Below are 24,252 nucleotides of genomic sequence, written 5' to 3'. Positions count from 1 at the left end.
TTTAAATGTTTGTTCCATTTTATAATCCCTTAACTGCTTTGGATTTCAATGTTCTCAAATGAAAAATGAGGATCTTCACTCTTTTATATAAATGCCAGATATTTAAGAGAGATGGTGTATTGCCTGTAATTTGAATTACTCAAGGGAAATGTGCTATAAAAACCAAAGCTATCACTGAGCCACAGCAACTGCTGGCTCGACGTGAAAATGGTCTCATCTCAGTGAGGGGGCTAAATGGAGAGCATGCCGCATGCGCGCTGTCGACCCCTCCTCCCTCTAGCCTGGGCCTGCCTCACCCTTTCCCACTCGCTCCAATTTCTTCCCCTTCGCTACGTTGATTGATTTATTTTCTCAAGATTCTTGGTCTAAAAAATGAAAATAGAGAAAGGCAAACATTTCTCCTCACCTTGTGTCCTATCCTATTCTCCCTCCCTTTTCAAACTTGCTTCTTGAAGCTGGCTTACCATCTACGCGACTCCTCAGCACCAACTTCCCCTCGTCCACTCCCTCTGGGGCCCCAGGTCTCTCCCCCCACCTCAGTGGTCCCAGGCTGCTGAGGCCAGTGGCACTTGGACTCATCACTCCTTAAACCCTCCCAACTGGGTTTCCATCGTAGTCCTGTCCCTTTAAATCTACCTTAGAGAACACCTAAGAAAGAAACACCACCTTGTTCCTGGGCCTTAAAGTAATTCAAGGATGGTCAATTACGTGTAGAATAAATTCTGCTCAGCGTGGCTTAAAGGATCCCCTCATGCCTTGCCCTTTATACTCTAACAATATTGGTTTGTGAGTCCCTCCCACAGAGTACCATTTGTGCCTTTGAACATACCGTCCCCCTGCCTGCAACACACTTTCCTTCCACACTTGGTTAATTACAATACTTCCTTCAAAAACCATCTCTTCTAGGATGATTTCTCAGAATAACAATTGGTACTTGAAGTAGTAAACGTGTGCAGATACTCTGCTGAACGCTTTGCTCATTGCCTCATTTTCTAACACTATTTAATCCTCAAAATAGCCCCCTGATGTAGGTACCATAATTAGCTCCATTGTTATAGATGAGGAAACTGAGGTCCAAGGAGCTCAAACCTGCTGCTCGGGGTCGCGCAGCTAGAAGTGGTAAGCGCTGGGATTTGACCACCATCTTTCAGATTCCAGAACTTCAGCTTCTCAACACTGCTGTATACCGTTTCACCAAAACAGCATTTTTAAGCAATAGATGGGTTTTTACTTCTGCAATTTTTTTTTTTTTTTTTTTTTTGCGGTATGCAGGCCTCTCACTGCTGTGGCCTCTCCCGTTGCGGAGCACAGGCTCCGGACGCGCAGGCTCAGCGGCCATGGCTCACGGGCCCAGCCGCTCCGCGGCATGTGGGACCTTCCCGGACCAGGGCACGAACCCGTGTCCCCTGCATTGGCAGGCGGACTCTCAACCACTGCGCCACCAGGGAAGCCCCTACTTCTGCAATTTTGCACCTGCTATTTCTTTTATATGGAATGCATTTTCCCACTTTCCTAATAAAATTTGATTCATTATTTTTAGACATATCTTCTCGACCTGGCTCCAACCTGAGTTAGGCACGTCTTCCCCCAGGCTCCCTGGGTCTTCGACCCTAGTGCTCAGGGCTTTGCACTATAACTCCTTAATTCTGTGTATCTCTCCCCTACTAAGCTGACAATTTTTAATTAAGGGCGGGACTCTCTGTGGCCCCATGCCTCACTGTATATTTTTACACAAGAGACAAGGATAACACAATGGTGATGAGATGAAGAACAAAAAAAGGCAGCATCAAGGGTGTCCCACAAACAGGCTGAAGTGACCGATTTGTGGTATTTCTCATCACTTGGTTACCCTTTCCTTAGGCTCTTTACAACGTGCAATCAGCCATATGAACCAGCACAAATGACTTCCAATTTCAGATGAATTATATTACTAAGATGAAGAGAAATGACAAGCCACATCAGATTTTCTATCAGAAACAAAACCATAAAAAACCATTTTGTTCTTGATGAAGTCTATGCTTCCAACTTCATAAGATTAAAAGAAAAATCGTAACTGACTATAAATTCTATACAACATATCTATGGTATAAAGCTTCACAAACATATGAGTCATTGAACAGGGCAACAGAGCAGCCAATTTATGTCTCTATATAGTGTTATTAGAGTTTACCATAGAAAATTCTTAGCCTGTTTAAAAAAAAAAAAACCTCTTTATTTTGAAATAATTTTAAATGTACATAATTGTTGCAAAGATAGTACAGAGAGTTCCTGTACACCCTTGACCCAGCTTTTTCTTATGTTAGTATCTTACATAACCATAGGACATTGATCAAAACCAAAAAATTAACCTTGGTCAAATACTTTGAACCAAAATGCAGAACTGCTTAGGAATTCCCCGGATTTTGCAGGAATGTCTTTTTTTCTGTTTCAGAATCCCATCCAGGATTATACTTAAGTCTCATCTTGTGTTTTACCTGCCTCAACTCTAGAATCAGTCATTTCTCCAAAGAATATTGATTTGTTTTATTGGAGAATGGTTTTTAGAAACGAAAATTTTAGGACTGGGTTTTCTTGATGTTACTGGCATGTCACTGCTTCTAGGCTCGCCCAGAGGAAAGACCTAGGAAATATATGTATGTATATGAGCCCTTGTATACACACATATCTATATTTAGTATCTACTTACTATGTTTGTATCTTATGTAACCATAGAGCTGTATATATGTATCCACCCTTGTATCCATGTATCTATCTTACAATAACTGAGTTCATACTGATACTCCTATTCCAATTGCCAGAGGGTTCATTCTGGCATCTTCCCTTTGCTTATCTGTAACTTCCTTCTCTGACTGTGTGAAATCTGGCTCTCATTATCTCCATAAATTTCTTTATTTGTTCCACCTTAGTTTACAGATAACTAGTGTCAGTGATGGTATTTACTATAAAATAAATCCCACACTTTAAGTCGGAGGTTTGGAAAACACATATTTTGTACTGGAGTCTCCACATTGGGGTCTTGAACTCCCACCCATGCTCTGTCCTCTTAAGTAATTCCTTCTCAGGCAACCATCATGCACTTTCCAAGTATCATTCCTGAGTATGCCTGTGGTACATTGTACAGTTGTTCAGTTTTGCATACTTTGAGGGCAAAGGGCTTATTAGATGCACTATGACAATTCACATTAACATATTTTATGCAAAACAACATGGAAATAGGGATAACATCAAATAAAATAACATACGTATACATTTCTCGTTTCTTAGTAATAATCTAAGTCATTCTTTTAATGTCAGAGTAAAAAATATTCAGTCGTCATATGGCTGTGAGTGAGGATGCCAGCCATGCCCCGTCTCCCACTGTGACTCTTACTGAGCAAGGGTAGTGGGTAGAATGTACGGAAAGGCCGCCAATGAAACCATCAACCTTCAGTTATGAATAAAGAAAAAGACTGGTTGCCCTTCTTAGATAAGTTCCATAGCTTTCTGGCCACCTTTGATTATAAAAACATCAGTCCAGGGCAATCCAGTCTCATCTGTGATTCAAGCCTTGCTCCCCTACCCCACCCCAGCCCCACAAGTATGACTTTCTTTCTAGAACTGGGAAGGGGATCTGGTCTCTTCTTTCACATCTCCTTCTTTGGGGTCTAGCTCCTCCAGAGCAGAGGCCAGCGTGGAGAGTTAGGAGAAGAAAGGACTGTCTTAGGAAACCAGCCACATTTCAGGGGAGCCCACTTTGTGGTTTGGTCTGGATCTACCCATCAGTTCAAAGCTGATGGCTTTCTGTATGGCTGACCAGCATTGAGAGGCAGAGATACAAAATTCCAGCCTAAAAGGGATGATGTTGACTAGCTGGACCAATCAGATTCTTCTCCCATTGGGAGGTTGAACTTGAGACAGAAAAAGTGTTGAATATTTGTAATAGAACAAACATTTACGTGGGACAAAAACAAAGATGGATTATTTGTGTTTCCCTAAGGCAAAGCGCCAGCATCATTAAGCACCAGCATCATTATTTTTCCTTAAGGCTGCGGTATCTCCTTTCCCCCCAGCCTATACAATCTCATCCAGATTTACAACTTCCACTAGTACAGAGCGCATCACTAGGACTGAAGAATCAAAGAGGGCAGACATTTCTGTCTGTTGTTTTTGCTGACTTACCCCTTGGGCCTAGAACAGTGCCTGGCACATGGCAGGCACTGGATAAACAACTGAGAATGATACGGAACGTCCATATTTGTATCTCTAGCCATCCAGCCCTTGCTCCTAGACTCCAGGCCTACACATGCAACCAAGTATTAGGTGTCTCTGCTGAGTCTCAAACCCATCACAAACTCAACATATCCAAGGCCGAGTGATGATCTTTTCCCACAAATAAAGTTCTCTGCTAATGTTTCCCGGTTCTGTGAATGGTATCATCATCCATCCAAGGAGATGAACCTGAAACCAGGAGTCACCCTTGAGACTCTCATTTATGTTCTTAAATCTAAACATTCACCAAGTCCCTGCTGATTTCGCTTCCCAAACAGCTCTCCCATTCACACTGCCTCCCATCGTAAGAGCCTGCAGTGGCTTCCGATTGTTCTGGGGGCAAAGGGAAAAGTTCTTTTTTTCTTGGCCATGCCACGTGGCATGTGGGACCTTAGTTCCCTGACCAGGATTGAACCCGCACCCTTGCATTGGAAGTGTAGACTCTTAACCACTGGACCGCCAGGGAAGTCCCCAAGGGAAAAGTTCTTGGCATGTTTCTCAAGGTGCTGCATGGTCTATGCCCCACTTACTTTTCTATACTCACTTTACACCACTTTTTTCTGGGGTCATGCTGAACATGTTTCCTTCTCTCTGGAATGCTCTCCCCTCCCTTTCCCTATCAACACCCCCCATGAAGTTCACGACTGCCCCTCCTTCAAAACTCAGCCAAAGTGTCTCTTTCTCCTTCGCCACTTCCCTGACCCCCATCTGGGTCAAGGTCTTCTAACTCCTCACTCAAGTGCCGTTCTTTTCTGCAGAAAGTTCATCTCACATTATAAATATTTATTCACTGCTCTGATTATCTGACTGATGTCCAACTCCTCCATTAGACCCTAAGCTCCATGAGAGCAGAAAATTTAACTGTTTATTCTTATCTCCTTAATGCCTGGCCCAGGGTTTTGCACACAGTAGGGACTCAAAGATTGAAGGAATTGAATGAACAAGCAGAGAGCAGAAACGTTTTGGGTGGAATAGACACGTACGTGGGCTTCTCAAAACAAAGAACAGATGGGCTCCTGAAACCTGAGTCCCAAAGGAATCAAAGCAATGGCAACGCCTCATGTTGCGTGTATGGGCACACAGAGGACAAAATTCACTACCTCACTCCTGAAACATGTCTGAACGCAGCTACCGAAGAGCCTGTTTGCAATTCAATGACTGCAAGACTGCAGAAAACTGAAAACCAATTGTCACGTTTTTTTCTTAGAACCATAACTATCTAGTTTCCCATTGCCTGTGAAAGGATCTGAGAAAAAATAGCGCTGTTGGTGTTTAAAATTTTTGTTCTCGTGATTAAAGAAAGCAAAGTGAGATAGTGTCTCCATGGCTGGGCAGGGGTCTGAGGACCGGGTATGCTGAAGAGTAACCCTCTTGCCTGGTTTGTACACATTATCCCTCCAAACCTCACTTAAAAAAAAAAAAAATCGTAATAAGTCAGGAGCCATCTGATTTTGTAAGAATGCCTTTCTCATTAAAGATACTTCAGAATTTAAGAGAAAAAAAAATTGAGAGGTTATCTTGTAGAGTGCTGTGATAAACTGTAATAAAAGTAATTCTGAATTAGCACAATTGACACAACCGACAACTCATCACTGTAAACTTGAACAGTCTTAGGCCCGTCATTTTATGTTTGTTCAATGTCACGAGAGACTTGAGCTGCCTTATTAACCGTCCTGAGTGCCAGGGGATGAGGCAAAGAGCAAGGTTTCTGAAAACAACAGCCTCTAAAAGTGATCTGGTTTGGGTCAATCACACATAGAATGAAATTTTGGAAGGGCTTAGAGAAACCCTTCTTCCAAGAAAGTCTCAAATTTATAACATTTATTATTATGGGACTTGTTTGATTAAGGGCAAAAGGAACTAAGTCCATCTGTTGAGAAAGCTGTTCTTGGTTGGTGAAAGCTGCCCGCCATCCTGAGAGCACCCACTATCTTTCAGCTCTGTTACTTCCTGGCGGCCAAGAGCGGTCCTTTGTTTTTGAGGCCAGGGGGTGTATTAGTTTCCAAGGGCTGCTGTAACATAGTACCCAAAACTGGTGGCTTGAAACGGCAGAAATTTACTATCTCAGTTTTGGAGGCTGAAAATCCCAAATCAAAGTGTCTATGGGCTTGGTTCCTTCTGGAGGTTCTGAGGGAGGGTCTGTTTCAAGACTTTCTCCTAGTTTCTGGTGACGGTCCACACCCCAGGTGTTCCTTAGCTTGTACATGCATCGCTCTAGTCTCTGTCTCTGTGTGTCTCTCTTCTCCTTTTTGTATAAGGACACCAGTCATATTGGATTAGGGACCACCCTAATGACCTCACCTTAACTTGATTTCAACTGCAAATACCCTATTTTTTAAATAAGGTCACATTCACAGGTACTGGGAGTTAGGGCTTCAGTATCTCTTTTTGAGGGACACAATTAAACCCGTAATAGGAAGACATCAATTCTAACAGGTACCTGGCCTGTTTTGTTTTGACTTCCCGGATCCTTGACTAGTACCTGTTTAACTCCAAAATTCCAGTTGGCTGCTCACCATTTTTGCATTGACTTCTAGATTTCTAGGCTGCTGTCTTTTTTTTTTTCTTTTTCTTTTTAAAATTGAGGTATAGGTGATTTATAATATTATGTAAGTTTCGGTATATAACACAGTGATTCACAAGTTCTAAAGGTTATACTCCATTTTTATAGGTATTATAAAATATTGGCCATATTCCCTGTGCTGTACAATGTATCCCTGTAGCTTATTTATTTTATATACGGTAGTCTGTACCCCCATCTTATCTGTCCCTCCCCACTCTATGCTGTTTTCTTATGCTGATAATTGATATCCTCAAATTTTTAGCTTCTGTTGTGACCTATTAGCTTGAACCCTGATCTGAATAGTTCTCAGTCTTAGCTACTTCATCTCTTTAAACAGATCTTATTGTTTTTTATGTCTTAATGTGGCATAAGAATTTATTTTTTAAAAGAAGTCTAATAATGAAGCTCTATCAGAAATAGCAGATCAAGTGCTACATAAGATGAGTTTTGAGATTTCAGTTATGTTAAATTATGGGTAATAATACGTAAACTGACAACAAAAGAGTCATCTCTGACCAAAAGATTGAAAGAGTGGCTTCAAGTGGAGTTGGGTTACATCAAAGGCTTTGAGTAAAATGCTGCGCATTCCAACTCAGCCACTGATGATTTACAGCTTCTTTGGGGTATTGATCCTTGGCCCCTGGGCAGCTGAGTTTTTCCCAGAGCAGGAGAAATTCTAGTGTTGGATGCCTCCAGCTGCATGTGATTCCCAGCTGTTGTACAAATGTCACTCTCTGTGCAAACCGCAATGGGAAAAAAAACGGTTGGGTAGCACTGTAGTAAATGATGTTACTACGTAGCTATAAAAATTAAGAATCAGTCCGTAACCAGGTGGTCTGTCTGGAAACTTAGAGCATGAGAAGTCTGAGAGGAAAAGCTTAACAGTTCGTCTTTACTTTCTTAGCTGTCATCACTCCTCACCTTCTGCGACCCAGCTTCTGCACCATCAGAATCCTTAAGCCTGCTCTCACCACCTTACCAATATGGTGACCAGTTTTTTATCAAAATTTAAAAAAAAAAAACTGTGGTCGGAAACACATAACATCACATTTATCATCTTAGTCATTTTTAAGGGTACAGTTCAGTAGCGTTAAGTACATCCATATTGTTGTGCAAAAGGTCTCAAACCTTTTCATCTTTTAAAACTAAAACTCTATAGACATTGAACAACAACTCCTCTTTGCCCCTTTCAACCCTCACTCTATTTTCTGTTTCTATGAATTTGATTACGTTAGATACCTCATATAAATGGAATCATACAGCATTTATCATTTTGTCACTGGCTTATTTCACCGAGCATAATGTCCTCAAGGTTCATCCATATTGTTGCATGTCAGAATGAATAATATTCTACTTTATGTATATACCACATTCTCTTTAGTCATTCATCTGTCAATGGACATTTTGGTCGCTTCCACCTCTTGGCTATTGTGAGTAACGCTGCAATGAGATCCTACTTGCAATTCTTTTGGATATATACCCAGAAGTGGTATTGCTGGATCATTTCTATTTTTAATTTTTTGAGGAACCTCATGCTGTTTTCCATAGTGGCTGCACCATTTTACACCCCCAACAAGTGCACAAGTCTTCCAATTTCTCCATATCCTCTCCAAGCCAAGAACACAGAGTGTCTTTTCATTTATTTGTGTCTTCTGTAATTTCTTTCAGCAATGTTTTGTAGTTTTCAGGGCAGAAATCTTACACTTCCTTGGTTATGTTTTTTCCTAAGTATTTTATTTTTTCTGATGCTATTGTAATTAGAATTGTTTGCTATGGTGACCACCTTTGACCTCTCTGAAGTCTTTGAGATTGTGGACCACAGCCTTGTTCTTGATGACACACACGTTCTACTCTTTCCTCCTACCCCTTGGGCTTCTCATTCCCATTTCGGGCTCTTTCTCATTGGCTCACTGGATTCATTTGCTGTTCCTCAGGGAACCATTCTTCCCTTGGTAAACTCATGATTCTAAAGGCTTAACTTACGACCTGCATGTTAATTTTTGCTTCTCTCCAATATCTGTCTCAGCCCCGATACTCCGCCTAAGTTTTAACCCTTACATCTATCCACAGACATTGTCTCATAGATATTTCCCAGGCATCTCGTGGAAAATATGACCCCCCCCACTCCCCAAAATAAAACAAACAAACCCCAAAATTCTTCCTTCTTCTGCATCCTCTGCCTTGGCACATCTGGGGCAATCTAGAAACCTGAGTGATGCTCTTGTCTCCAACCTTTGCTCATCATACATCCGACGGGTCACCAGACCCTACCCTCTGCATTCCCTCTTCTGTACCTCACCACTCCTTCATGTTCCCTCACCTCTGTTTCCCTTAGTTGAGACTGCAATCACCATCTGCTTCAGGGGTTGGCTCTCCTACCTGCAGTCTAGGTGCCCTTCAATTCATTCTCTGAACTGAAGAATGCAGGGGAAAAAAGAATGAAATTTTGCCATCTGCAGCAACGAAGATGGACTTGGAGGATATTATGCTAAGTGAAATAAGTCAGACAAAGAAAGACAAATAATGCATGGTATCACTTATACGTGGAATCTAAAAACTACAGCAAACTAGTGAATATAACAAAAAAGAAGCAGACTCACAGACATAAGAGAACAAACCAGTGGTTACCAATGAGGAGAGGGAAGGGGGAAGGGGCAATTTAGGGGTAGAGGATTAAGAGGTACAAACTATTATCTAAAAAATGAATAAGATACAAGGATATGTTGTACAACATGGGGAATATAGCCAATATTTTATAATAACTATAAATGGAGTATAACCTTTAAAAACTGTGAATCACTATATTGTACACCTATAACTTATAATATTGTACAGTAACTAAACTTTGATTAAAAAAAAAATAGAACATAGGGGAGATTATGTCGCTCTTGGCTTAAATGCCCGCAGGGTAACATCTAGTGGCTTAGCACTGCTCATGGCATTTCCTCTGCTGGTCCCTGCTTGTTTGTCCAGCTCACCATTTTCTCCCTTGCTCTATACTTGAGTCACAGTGAACTCCTAGTGGCCTCCAAAAAGCCACTATGCTTTTTCTTGCCTAAAGAAAAAGTTTGCTGTTCTCTTGGTCTCAAGCATGCTTCTTTACACTGCCTTCTCCTAACCTCCTTCACCTAGATGGGAATTACAGATTTTAGTCTGTGCCACACTTGGGAGAAAACATATCTAATTTCATCATCTGTTAAGTGTGTCTCCTTTGTGCTCCACAGTTTGTAGTATCTGTTTAGTTGTCACTTTCTGCCACCAGTTCATAAGCTATTTGAAGGAGGGAACAATGTCTTGTTCATCATTATGTCTGGTGCCCCTAACACAACATCTGAAGTACAGTAGATGGGCATTCAGACCCCAGGATTACAAAAATGGGGAGATCTAGTAAAAGGAATACCTCAAGTGACATTAGCCTGATGCCATTACGTATTTGAATCACACAACCCTCCTTCTCCACACCCCACACTGATTCCCAGCTCACTGAGCTATATTCTGATTACAATTTGACCTCCAATCTACACATCCAAGGGAGAGAATCTGCTGATCCAAAAATGCAAGCATCTCAACCAACCCATTTTCCAGACGCTCGCCTTAGAATGAATGAATGAACTGATTCTCTGAGCAGGTTGTGTGTCACCTGCATTGGGGTGAGAAAGCCCTTATTATCCCAACTTAAGCACTTTACAAATTATATGAAATTGGGCAAGAAATTTATCTCCCTGAATGTTAGTTTCTGTGTCTTTAACATTTAGAAGTAAATTCAGTAATTGCATATGAAGTGCCTGGCACCAGGTAGTTTTCAATAGGGAATATTTATTATTGTAACAGTTGCATCCTTCTTTCATGTTACATTCGTTTGAGTTCACTCCTGTGAGATGGAAAAAGTACTAAGAAGACTGAAGGCTCGACTCAGATCAGGAGATGGCAAACAGTGCTTAGCTGAGTGGCTAGTCTGTCCCCTTGCTGTTGCCCTAAATCCAGAATGACTTCAATACAGGAGACAAGACAGAGATGAAAATGAAAGCCCCCAGGTAAGGCTACGGAGAAACATTAACCCAGAGCTCATATATATATATTTTTTGGAGCTCATATTTTTAAAAGGACTAAGATTTTTGTTGTTTTGTTAAAATCATAATCAACAAGAGAGAGAAGTCTCTTTACATGTCCATCCCTCACTATGCATTGGACATCATAGAAGACCAAACATTATCAAATTTGAACCAGACAAGACTCAAATGGGACTTAATACAGAGCTGGGGAAACAGTTTTAATTGCAGAGCTTTGAACTTAATCTACACAGACTATCTCTACTTCCCTTTTCAATGATTCTTTTCCCTGAGGCTTCTGTATGGGTCTTTTTTTCCCCTCATAGTTTAATGAATCTTCTACTGCTTAAAAGAAAACCCTTTATATCTCTCTTGCACTGAATTTGCAAAAATCATTAAAGCTGCAAGAATTCTCTTCCTTTTCAAAGTTTGCAAAACTCCACCTACATTCTCCAGTGTCTTTGCTACATCACAGAGCATGAAGGTCATTGTCTCCTACTGCTGTTTAGAGGACAGCAGTAGGTCAAGGGGGTTTTTAGCCTCTATATGAACTGACCTGGCTTCTCGGCAGCCAAATTATACATTTACAGACAATCTCATTTCTAGTCAATTTTCTGATCTTATGTAAAAACCCATTATATATCTCTATTTCTATCTCTATCTATCTCCAGTTCCTCTATTGGGTTTTGGTGATGCTGAAAGAGAATCACGGTCTCTATTTAATTAGATATGGGGTCACATAAATTACGGCAGATAGGAAATGATTGCTACTGCTATACTGCTGCTAGGAAAGCAATAGATGAATTTTATGTGAATGCATAATTGGCATGTTTTTTCAGAGCATTATTTATTTTGGAGAGTGACAAAGGAAAAGCTGCATTAGTGGCTCTAAAGGCAAAACACTGGTGATGGCATGGAGACAGGTGGCCTGGGAATGAGCATTTACATCAGAACCAACCCTAAGTCATCCCCAAGGAGCCCTTTAATTATTGCCCTCTGAGTCCTCTCTTTAAAAAAGTTTCTGTCTATCAAAATGCCTTTATTAAGCAATAAATAATTCAACGTTGCTTCTTTTTCCTTAAAGAAAAGCATATATGAAGAGCCTTCAGAGCATTAGCATTAGGGAAGCAGTGCTGCTGCCTAGAATTCACAAATTTCCAGCTAAAAGTATTGAAGTAGGCATTTTAGTCGGGTAAATGCACAATTCCCTTTAGGTTTCCTGAAGTGTTAAAGAAGGCTGCTGGTCCCATAGTTTCTCCTGAAGAGCCCCACGGGTTAGCATCCCTGGCTGGAAACCACTGTCTTAAAGAGCAAGGAGGCAACTTCAGAAAATAATGGGGAAACAATAAGTAGCATGTTCCTACTTAAGAAGGATACAGTTCCAGCACCATTGATCCTGCAGACTGTGCTTGCCTCAGGGAGCTTCTTCACAAAAGCTCTGGTGCATGGAGCAATCTGATGTAGCATTCGGTCACATTTCTCCCTCTTTATCACTGGCTTAGATTAATAATCTGTGCTCTTTCCTTTAATTTCATCTCTTGGATGTTTTCCTCGTTCACTTCTTCACTTCTTTCTCTTCTCCCATTCTAATTTCTTCACTGTGCCATTCAGCTTTCTACCATTGTCTCCTATCCCATCCACCTCCAGGGACATAATCCCTCTCCCAAGCATGAGAACCGACTTTTTCTAATAGCCCCCGTTCAGTGTTTCATATTTAACGTCTCCATTTTAGAGGTGGCTCACACGGTTTCTATTACTCTTGAAAAATGTCTATGCACCAACATGTATATTTTAACACAATTGTTTTTACCACAATCATAATAAAGTACATTAACTCTCTAGAGACCTCTCTAAAATGTCAATATGCTGCAAGCACCTTATGTCTGTGTCTAAGGAGGGTCATTGCTCCAGAAGGTCCCTGAGGGAAAAGGCGCTTTGGCCAGTGTCTGCCATCATGTGGAGTGAATGGTAAGCATCTCAGCTCTTAGCTTCTGCCGAAGTCCTAACTCCAGTGCCTCTAATTAGATCATCTGCCTTTTGGATAGTTTTAATGATTGGGTAGCTTAATTCACCTCCATTCCTCAAGAAACTGCCTGTCACATCAATGGTTATTTCATGAATAGAATGACATCTCTGTCACCTAAGATATCATTATTTATCAACAAGTAACTAACAGTCTTATGAATGAGCCTCCACAATGGCATGACTCATGTTTGGCATTTATATAGCTTTAATGTGACTTAGTATAGCATAGAGGCTGAGTCTGGGCTTTTGATCCAAATTGCCTGGGTTCAAATCCTAACTCTGCCACTTATTAGCAGTGAGACCTTAGGCAAGTTACTTCTCCGTGCCTTAGTTTCCTCACCTGTAAGATGAAGCTATTAACAATACTTGCATCACATGGTTGCTGTGAAATTTAAATAAATGAAAATACAAAGTAGCTGGTACTGAGCCAGTGCTCACACAAACATGATTGTAGCTCTAAGAACCTACAGACTAGTTGGTGGAAAGGGTCAAAGACTGAAAAAACAAGTTTAAACTGAATAAAGACAGACTTTGGAATACAGAGTGCTTTCTGGAACTTGAAACATTAAGAAAATCAACTATTTTTTTCACATTTTCCCCATCCTCTTCTCTGGGAATAATAAAAATAGAGTAAAATCATTTAAATCCTGAAATAAATACCAGATTTGTAAAGCAAGGACTAAGGTGGTTATACAGCAAGAGATATTTATTGGTTGTTGTCTAATTATATGGTTGGTCAATTTCAATTTTGAACTCACTAATTACATATTTCTTCTACAACTAGAAACCATGGGAAGTATTTGCATCAATGGCATAAAGAACTTCCCAACCCTCATTTGAAGAACCTACCACTGTTGCCACAAATTGAAAAGATCTGGAAGAAATCATGCCCACCACACTCAGATAACCATTTGCCTGTGTAGCCCCAGGACAGGGAAGAATTTAAATCCTTCCTTGATATGCTCGCAGTGGGCACCTTTATATCAAATATGTTTGTTTCTTTTTTCTTTATTGACTGCCCTTGGTTAAAAGCATAGGCTTTGGAAATAAACAAGAGTAAAACAATGAAATGCTTAAAGTGATTTTCAGATATATAAATAACAACAAAAATTTAAATAGGTTATGTCTTTGTTTTTTTAAAAATAGACAACTCTATCCAACTTGAAAATTCTGAATGTGTAGGGCCTTCCTAAAATTCCAGATAGGATCTTCACTGGGATGTTAGTAATTCCAACTATTGCAGTGCTGGGGAGGGTAAGCCAAGAATATTTATCCAGGCTCCCCCCTTTTATAAATTCTGCTTCTCAAAGGGTCTCTTCTCTTTGACAGAGTCAAATGTTCAAGCCAAGTATCTTCCATGGAACAAAAACTATGAGAATAGCTAATCACACCTGTAATCTTTCTGCCAACATCAATAACATAATCTTCACACATTTACATTTACATTTTTGGAACATGATTATCAATGCCATAACACCCAATCTATTTTCATATACAACTGGGCACACAGTTGATCAATTATTCTGTCCCATTTCTTATAACCACTTTGGGCACCCAGACTAAATTCTCATTTAATGTCTAGTGGTCAGGCAAGTTTATGCTTAATATTTTTATGATGATGATCAGGAGTATTACATGCAATTATGCCAAATGGCAATCTGGCCCTGAGGCATTTCATTTCCAAGCTATCTTCATTTGATGGCAGAAGGAGAATCTAAATTCAGTTTACTATACTATGTCCATCTTAATTTTACTCAAAATAATGATATAAAAATATTCCTAGGATAAGCGTAGGGCAATAAAAATTTCCTTTGTTGATATCAGAGGTTAAACTTAGAAGAAAATTATTTGCCAACTCAGATTGTCTTAATGTATTAAAATCTATCTTTTTTACTTTGAACCTTGAACTGCTTTAATACTACCTGTAAGCACATGTTTTGCCCTTATTTTTTTAATGCCGATTTAAAGAATCCCCCATACATTACTTACTTGTTTAAGCTTCTTTAGATCTTCATCAAGTTCTAAGTTGTCCAAAATAACAGCGACAAACAAACTCAGGAGGATCTATAAAATGGTTAAATAGCAATGAAAAAACCCACACGCCATAAGTATCAAAATATTATATATATGATATAGAATATCTACCTAAAATATACACTTATATAGAATGCATTAAACATGAGTTGTGAATCACTGCATAGGCATTTTAAGATACTTATAGCAAAGACATTAAAGGAAATGCATCTGTTAACTGAAATAAACAATATAAAATATTAATTTGCTTTATAAAACTGATTTAAAATGAAAATTAAGAAAACTTAAAAAAAATAACAATCTTACTTCTAAGACTGTATTCAAAGAAAATAACCTGAAGTACTAATGAAAACCTTTATATACAAAAGTGCTTGAGAGATTATTTGTAATAACGAAATACTGGAAATAACATCTAACCTTATGTAAATAGCTAATACAGTTATAGAGATCTCTATTGTAAAATTCATGCAGCCATTACAAATCCATTGTGGTAACTAGTCTCCAACATTGTGAGTCACTCGTGTTCACAGTCTTGTGTATCCCTTTACACATTGAATATGGCTAGTCTGTACAACCAATAGGTTACAGAAAGGATTGTGTGTGACTTATGAGGCTAGGTAGTAAAAGACATTGTGGCTTTCACCTCGCTCCCCCTTGGATCACACACTCTGCTGGAAGCCAGGTGCCGTGTCCTATGGCCAGGTGCCGTGTCCCTATGGAGAGGCCCATGTGGCAATGAGCTGAGGCCTCCTGCCACAGTCATGTGACTGACCCATCTCAGAAGTGGATCCTTCAGCCCTAGTAAAGCCTTCAGGTGACTGAAGCCCCAGCTAACATCTTGACTGCAAACTCATGGGACACTCTGAACTACAGAAACACCCAGCTAAGCCCGTCTCAGATTCCCGACCTGCAGAATCCACGTGAGATAATAGATGTTTATTGTTGTAAGCTCTTAAGTTGTTCATAATTTGTTCTATAGCAATTGATAACCAATACACTCATGAATTTTAACAGTAGAAAAAATGCTTACAATATTAAATGAGAGTATATATGGTAGAAGTGCAAGTATGTACAAAAAGAAATAACAGAGAAAATGCTAGGAGGAGGTACTTTAGAAATGTTAACGGTGCCTGTCTTTGTGAAAAAAATGGACTCCCCCTCCCTTATCTTTTGTATTTCACTATATTTTCCCAAATTAAAAAAAAGGCATATACTTCATTTGGAATGGGTAAATACGGTAAAAGAAAGAAAACAACGAAAAAGTAGAATTTTAAAAATATTTTAATTTCTAGTCCCTTTTCAACTTTGAATTCTCTAAAGTACCACATTCATTTGATAATCTTTTTCATTCTTAATATATATTCTTCCTTTTAATTTCCCTCTTGGCAAATGATTCCCATTTGTTACTATTAGACTATTAGACTTTGTTAAGCACAAAGGTAAGAAAATCGAGGCAATTTAGTCATGACTCTTAAGCACCAGAGAGATTATTATACAGAAGTTAATGGCTAGCTGTTTTCCAAGTTTAATGAGCATATAACAAGGGGGAAAAAAAGCCTCAACTACTATGGAGTTTTGACAATGTTTGGCTCAGGACAATTGCCAGCACTCTTCCTGTGAATAGCCACAGCCTTTGGGATCCTGCCAGAACTTAAAGAGGATACAGAATGGTCTAGAACATAGATTTTTTTTCTTTTGTTTAATTTTTTAAAAATTGAAGCATAGTTGATTTACAATGTTGTGTTAATTTCTGCTGTACAGCAAAGTAATACACACACACACACACACACATATATATATACATATATATACTTTTTTATATACTTTTCCATTATGGTTTATTACAGGATATTGAATATAGTTCCCTGTATTATAGGAACAACAGAAGGACCTTGTTGTTTATCAATTCTGTATATAATAGTCTGTATCTGCTGACCCCAAACTCCCAATCCATCCCTCCCGCATACCTCCTCCCCCTTGGCAACCACGTCTGTTCTCTATTAGACCACAGATTTTTTACTGATGTCACCACGTCCACCACCCTGTGCACATCTGGGCACAGATATATTCAGGCTTACTCTAAACCAGACATTATTCTATACAGGACATTTCATAGTTCACTCCAAGTCTAGCCCTTGTCCTGTGACCTTGAGGTTGACCTTGACGTTATCATCAAAAGTACTCTCAGTACTCCCTTCTCCTGCTTCCTCTCCCAGACTCACAGTGGCCACCTGAAGGGCTCCGCTGTGAATCTGAGCTGTCTCACACCACTTCTGTCTCTCCTGGGCACTGGAAGCAGCCCTGGCTCTGTGTCCTAACCTAACAGCCTTTCCTATCTCCCCAGGGAAAGGGCCAACACAAATCTAAAAAGAAAAAAGTAATTTCCCTGATTAAAAAAGGGAAAGCCACAGTTCCCCTCCCTTTGCTTAGCGCATTTCCTTGAAAACTTACGCTTATAAATTCTGTCCCTTTGAGATGTATACAGATCTTTTTAAAAGCTAAATTAAGTCTCATCATTTTACAACCCAGGAAGAGTGCCCTGTCTCCCCTTCTCCATGGGAAGTTGGGAATATAACTTAGCCACCTGGACCCATGTTGCAAAACTACCTATTTATCATGGAGATATGAAAAGTTTTATTTTCCTTCGGGTAAAGGCAATTAGCTATCACAGAGGGCCGTCCCAGTTACCAGGTGAATTTAGGGGGAACTGTATTTAACAAAACATGCCGTCCAGTCTTCTTGCCTGAGGACTACTTGTTTTCATCCTGAGAGAATGGATGTGTTGTGGGGATGTGTATCAAAGGGTGACACGGCTTTCTGTCTTTGCGATCACTTTGCTGGACGCCTGCGATGCCCATCACAGTCTGGCTTAGTGCTATTCAATAATAAAACTGTTTTCTTTCTTGTCTACCTTGGTGGAGGTTTTCTGGATTGTCAGGAGATTTTATTTTTAATTATTTTCCCAACACCAGACAGATGGCAGGCTACTTAACCACAGCAAGGTTATGCTATTCGATTAAATTGGACTCTGTCGCTGTGTCAGATACTGCCTGGTCAGGAACATAAATGCGATACCGTGCTCACCGCTACGAAGTTCACAATCGAATTAAGCAGACGTGGGTTGGCAGCCTGGTGGAAAAGAGCAATGTGGTTGGAGACCTTGGCCGGCAAATAGGCTCTGACAGTCACCAGCTGCGTGGCAACCACTAGCCCACTGTGAATTTCAGTGCTCTCATTTGTAAAATACGATGGCTATAATAATAATAGCTTGACAAATTGCAGCTATAGTATTTTTTCATTTAATCCTCCTGCAAGAACCCTGGGGTGTGGTATAGCCTATATGAAAATACACAGACGTAAACTTAGATATGCGACACTAAAACAGTTTTCTTCATATTTTTACATATCAGTTGAATGTAGTCCATAAGCCCTCCATTTGTGTTGATGGCTGAAAACCGAATCTTGCTACATGAATCCAATTTTGTCCTTTAAAACTTAGTTACATTTGAATAAATGCTCCTTTTCTTTGTAGGTCTGGTTTAAAGTCAAAGATGTGATGGTCATTGGCCTCTGGTCCACTGTGGCTATGTGACTGGTCCTCTGTCCCCCATCAGGGGCAGTGATGGCGCTTATTTGGGGGACGCTGGGCTTTCTCTCTGCTGAATTGGTCACCACCTCAGTTCCTGCAGCTCCTGCTAAGATCTCTGGTGCTCAGTGACACCCCTTGTTTTAGTTTCCTGGGGCTGCTGCAACAAATTGCACTAGCTTTGTGACTTAAAACAACAGAGGGGGATTCTATGACAGTTCTGGAGGCCAGAAGTCCAAACTCGAGCTGTCGGCAGGATCACACTCCCTCCAAAGACTACAGGGGAGGATCCTTTCTTGCCTCTTCCAGCATCTCGTGGCCCCAGGCATCGCCTGGCTTGCAGCAGCCTCACTCCACAATCTCTGTCTCTGTCTTTTCCTCACACTCCCTGCATCTTGTCCTCACCCTTCTCTTATAAGGACACTTGTTATTGGACTTGAGACTTAACTGGATAATCCAGATTAATCTCATCTCAAGATCCTTAATTTAATTGCATCTGAAATGACCATTTTCCCAAATAAGGTCACATTCACAAGCCTGGGAGTTAGGACATGGATATACTTTTGTGGAGCACCCATTCAATCCCCTCTACTCTCTATCTAGTCTCTAATTTGGGCCCTTGTTCTAGCAGTAGTGTTCTTCCTACTCAGTGGCTTTCAACTCTCAAGGAAGTTTGGAAGTTCTGCCATTCCAGGTGGAGGCTAAGGGAGACTGGTTTTTTGGGGGGGATCTTTCAGACTCTCTTTACCTAGACCTCTCAGGCAGCTACACAGCTCTCTGCGGGCTGCCCCTCGTCTGTGTCGGCCCCTAGCAAGGCTCTCTCCCCATCAAGTTCAGACAAGAAGTGGTTGCAGGTCTTGGCTGTCAACATACCAACGATGGTGTGACGTGCCACCATCGTCGAAATGCACCGCCTCCCCGTCTCTCTCTAGGCCCTTCTGCCTCCCTCATACTTCATCCCCAGAAAACGTTCTTATTTCCTCTCAGAAAGCAGGGATGTGAAAGAAAATGGGAGCAGGGGCTTGGAGCGGGGGCACACGTGCATGAAGACTGACAACCAGAAACTAAACTCAACCAGAGTATCCCAGGTTTGGTTCTGTGCCACCTAAGCACTCCGATTTCTCAGAGCTGATCTGGGCCGATGCGTCTGGGTGCCTCTTCTGAACGCTGCTCATTTAAGATCATGAGGGGCTGATCATGAGTCCAGCCAGGTGCTACCAGGATGGCAAGATACCAAGGAGAAGGAGGTTTTTGGCAGGAAGGGAATTGTGAGAAAGTCTTTCCAGGTGGCATGAGGGAAGACAGGGCCTTGGGAGAGTGGGGCTAACTAGGGACCTGGTGAGCAGGTGAGTATGCCAGAGCATGGGTGCCTGGAAGGAGGCTGGGGGAGCCTGAGAGGTAGGCCTGGGGGCTGGCAGTTTGCCCAAATGCCACCAAGGGAGGTCGGGAGGTGTGAGAGGGAGGTTGCAATAATCACAGAATGATGGCATTCTTTTCTTCTCTGGTAAAATTTTCCTTTCAGATGTTCTGGTTTTTTATGCAGGTAATGCAGTTATTTTAAGCTGGCTCATTGAAATAGTAATGGGATACTGTTAAGTGCAGTTTGACAAAAGTTATTAAATATGTAATGTTTTGTTACCTTAATTTAAAAAGCAGTACATTTTATACCTCCTTTTTGGAGGAAAGAGGAAAAAGCTACCCTCAGGGCAGAAGGACAGAGAAATAGATGGGGGATTCTAGCTGCACATTCTCTTTTTCACGGAGATAAGAGTTTGATTTTCATGGTAGAGAGAAGGCAAGACTCAAAAAGGAAACACTTTGGCTTTGCTGAAGAGGCTTTGCAGGTAGAAAGCCCCTCGCTAACAGCGTTGAGACAAGCTCTTGGGGTGGGTTTTGGTAACAAATTTAAGCACAATATATGGGAAAGTTTAAAGTTTGCTTTAACCTTCATTAAACCTAGGTTCATTCACTATCTGAATGTTCACCCTTTCCTGCTTAGTTAACATGAAGACGTGATGGCAAAAACAGAAACCGTATTTAAAAATGTGTGTGGAGTTCGAGTTTCCTTGAAACTCTGTGTGGACATGGACATTTATGGATCCTTGTCACCGTGTTCCTGACGAGTAGGGCCCTGTGCTAAAGTGAGGACTTGGCACTTGGGGTCTGGCTTTGATGTTTCTCTGGAGTGGAAACAGAAGATGCCGGGGAGGCTAGGTCTGCAGCTGATTGCCAGGAGGTGAGAATTACTTTGTAGTTTTTTTCTCAGACTCTAATAAGTTGGCAATAACGACCGTGACAAAGAAACAGAAGTGAAGGGAGGGTGGCAGCTTGGTTTCCATCATATTTAATTTACACTGTCAGTGAGACATTATTTTCCTACAAACCAGTGCTGTGCGGACTTGGACTTGAGCTCGCAGGCTGACTTGGGTGTCAGCCATTTCTCCCCCCATCCCCCATATTAATGGGAGTGGGGGACAGATCCTAATTCTGAAAGCAAGAACTATTCCTCAATCCTCTCAGTGTTGCTTTTTGTTGTTGCTGTTGTTTGTTCTGTTTTTATAGAAAGCTGAGGTAATGCTCGTTAACCTGAACCCGTTACATTGACGTCTGAGTCTTATTTTCAGCCAATGTCTGCCTACTACCAGTACCATCCGTACTGTGCCAAAAGGCTTTTCATAGCCATTAAATGAGGTTCACAGTTTTATATTAAATGCTACTGATATAACAAAAGGATTTTTACAGGGATTTGTCACATTGAATCACAAGAGCTTCATCATTTGCATGAAACCCTTTTACCTTTATGCTTTGCTGGTTCTAAATTACACAGTCAACCTGTTGTGTGCATTGTTTATCTTTCATAATTTATATAATATTTAAATTTATAATGGGGCATGGAATTCTAAATCACTATTTTTTCGTAAAGATGTAATTTCAGGGGAAAAATGGCTAATGATATATCCTTTCATTTCCTCTTGAGCTTTGTTAAATAAAGCACACATATACTCTCAACACAGCGGTATTTAGTATGTGCAATGCTTTAAAACAAGAAATTCATATTTATATTTTCACGCACTGGCTACTCGCCACTTTTAACAGATCTATAACACTGCATTATATTAATATGCAACACACGTATTTGCTCTATCATGCAATATACAATGGATGTAATACATCCACTTCCTTATTTTGTGATCAATATTGATACATCATGAATCACCGATTTCAATGTAAAAGTCGAGAATAGCTATTAAAATAGTCCAGGTATCTAATTCTTTATTTTTCTCAGATTACAACACCCATTCTCAAGATATTTTTGGCACTGACAATGCATTTGGTGTGCAAAATCAGATCTCTGCAAGCCTGGCAAGTCTCCTTCCTAGAATTTTTATGAATGGGGTAGCTACTGCTTGGTGGGGTGCTGACCTTCCAGCTTAGTGGGTTTCAAAACCAATGTCTCCAGGTTCAATATGGCTCCCACCACATGTGGTAGGAGGCGTTCGGCCATTGTGATTCCTCACGACCTCTCTTCTCCTCTAACTTCTCCTCTCACTCCGGAAAAAGCCAGATTCACCTGAGCTAACATATTTGCTATGTTTAAGTTTGATACCTTTAACCACAGATAATTAACTTGGTTTTCTTCCATTTAACCATAATGCATTTCAATGAAATTCAATAAATGACTGAAGCAGTGTGTTCCCCAGCATCATTATTTCCTCCAATTTTGTTGTGACACAACCCCTCTGTGCAACACACAAGGGTTCTCATTCTCTCTACTGAAGGGAGAGGCTAGGTTAGCATGATTCAGGCTGCTGAAGGTTATGGTGTATTTTCTCAAGAGGGTGGCTTTACCATCTTAGAATGGGTCTTCTTGATTGAGAATTTCTATCTCTGTAGCTTCCAATCCTGTTTTGCATTCTTTCCAACTCTGCATATAGTCCTGCACCCACCCTATCCACCTTTCCTTTTTCATTTCCATTTCTCTTCTAAGTTTCCTCTTATTATTTTCTTTTCCTTTTTATATAGCTTAAAGATAGCCCTTTAACTGAAATGTCACCTTTAATCTTATTTCTTTCTCTACTGTGAACTTTATTAATAATTTCTATTTTTAACATTATTTTCAAGGATACAGTAGAAGCACAGCAGGAATCTGGTCAACACCTCATCATCTTGTGGTTTTCTTTTCCTTTTTACCATTTATAATCACACTCTCCTAAGCTGTCTTGAAGGCTGTAGTTAGAAACAATTTCATTTTTCATATAGGTCAACAAAAAGTCAAGTGTAATCAGAGCAATGTGAAATGGGAAATGCTCACCACAGATGCACTTTTAAATGAATTCTATAAAATCAAGTTATTTAATTTACAGTCTGGAATGCCCATTTTTGTCAGCAAAATACGACTATTTTCTGAAAGCTGCTGCTACAGAAGCAAAATCAAGAGATTGCTGTGTTAATGTAAGCACTTCAGAGGTAACAAAAAGACTATACACAATGAATGCTTAATTACATTTTCTCTCAGTATTCCCATCACAGGGCTTTCCTTTGAAACAATAATAAAGGGGAAAACACTGGAAAAAAAAAAAAAGAGTCTTTCAACTGGTTGTCTTTATCGTTCTTATCCCCAAATCATTGGCAAAAGTGGGGGAAAAGATAGATTTCATAAGCATTTGGCAAAACTGCAATCAGTCAGGACAGAAATACAGAATATATACCTGGCGAATGAGAGAGACATTTTACAGGAACAGTAGATAATGGTTATAAATATGCATCTGCTATACACTTAAGCCTGATTTTCACTGTGGGCTGACAAACTGGTGGCCCCAGGGGGCGATGGAATGGCCTGCTGTTTCTTATTCCAGAACAAACTGCAGCCGAGCATTGTTTGTTTTTTTCTGCTTGGCACATGCCTGTTTGTCCCTGAGAAGACTAAATCAGGAGGTCCCCAAGTTGTGTGGCACCACCAGCCTGCGTGGATAAAAATCAAATCAGAGCTTGTATATTTATGTGGACTTTTAAAAATTTTTTCCAATTTGGGTTAAAATCTTTTGTAGTATTTTACAAAAAAATTAAAAACTGATACATTTAACAAAAATGCTCTTTTAAAGCTAAATCCAAGCCTAAAGACAGACTTATGGAATAGAGATTTTAACTTCTAAATGTTCAGTTTTGAAGGTTATGCGATGCATATGTAACACAGGCTTATCACCTTCACACACATTTGTATGTTGGTCCACAAACCATCTCCAGCTGTTTTACTGCCAATATTTTAAGAATTTCAGATCAGGTTGACCTGGAATGATTGGGAAGCAAATGTTTATCATGTGCATCGATCACACTGCAAGCAACAGCATGCCCTCATGCCTCTTATCACTTGTATCATTAGGTCTTGAATCACAGCTTTTATCTGTGTGTTTGTGTTTACCAGTCCAACTTCTGTACTAGTTTAGGCTCAGAGAGGACAGAGATTAAGCCCTTTCCCACTATGGCCTTATACATAGGTTAGTACTTATACAGAGTAGTTGAGACTCAGTAAAACTGTGCTGAATTGAATTAGGCTAACTTGATAGAGCTCGTAATAGTGACTGACAGTCTGAGGACACAGAGGATAATAAAGCAATTGTCGATAATGTTTAAGCAAAATCTCCAGTGACCTGGGGAAGTGACTTCAGTCCCTAGACTTTTTGGGTAGTACAGAAGTAACACTTGCAGTTTTGAAAATTTAATTATAGTGTTTTCTTTCACTGAATTAA

At 40.3% G+C, this 24,252-nt stretch overlaps 1 protein-coding gene across 1 annotated transcript in view; it reads right to left on the bottom strand.

Annotated features, from left to right (window-relative positions):
- The window catches only part of NALCN (sodium leak channel, non-selective), a 292,250-nt gene that overhangs the window by 90,239 nt on the left and 177,759 nt on the right, over positions 1-24,252 (bottom strand). The window contains exon 15 of the mRNA XM_029210183.1: positions 14,875-14,949. Within this exon, the coding sequence (XP_029066016.1) occupies positions 14,875-14,949 (75 nt within the window). The remainder of the gene's footprint in view (positions 1-14,874; positions 14,950-24,252) is intronic.

The sequence above is a fragment of the Monodon monoceros genome, unplaced genomic scaffold, assembly GCF_005190385.1.
Source record: "Monodon monoceros isolate NGI ecotype Baffin Bay Population unplaced genomic scaffold, NGI_Narwhal_1 Super_Scaffold_8, whole genome shotgun sequence".
NCBI lineage: Eukaryota > Metazoa > Chordata > Mammalia > Artiodactyla > Monodontidae > Monodon > Monodon monoceros.
This window is presented reverse-complemented; position numbering and strand designations above follow the sequence as displayed.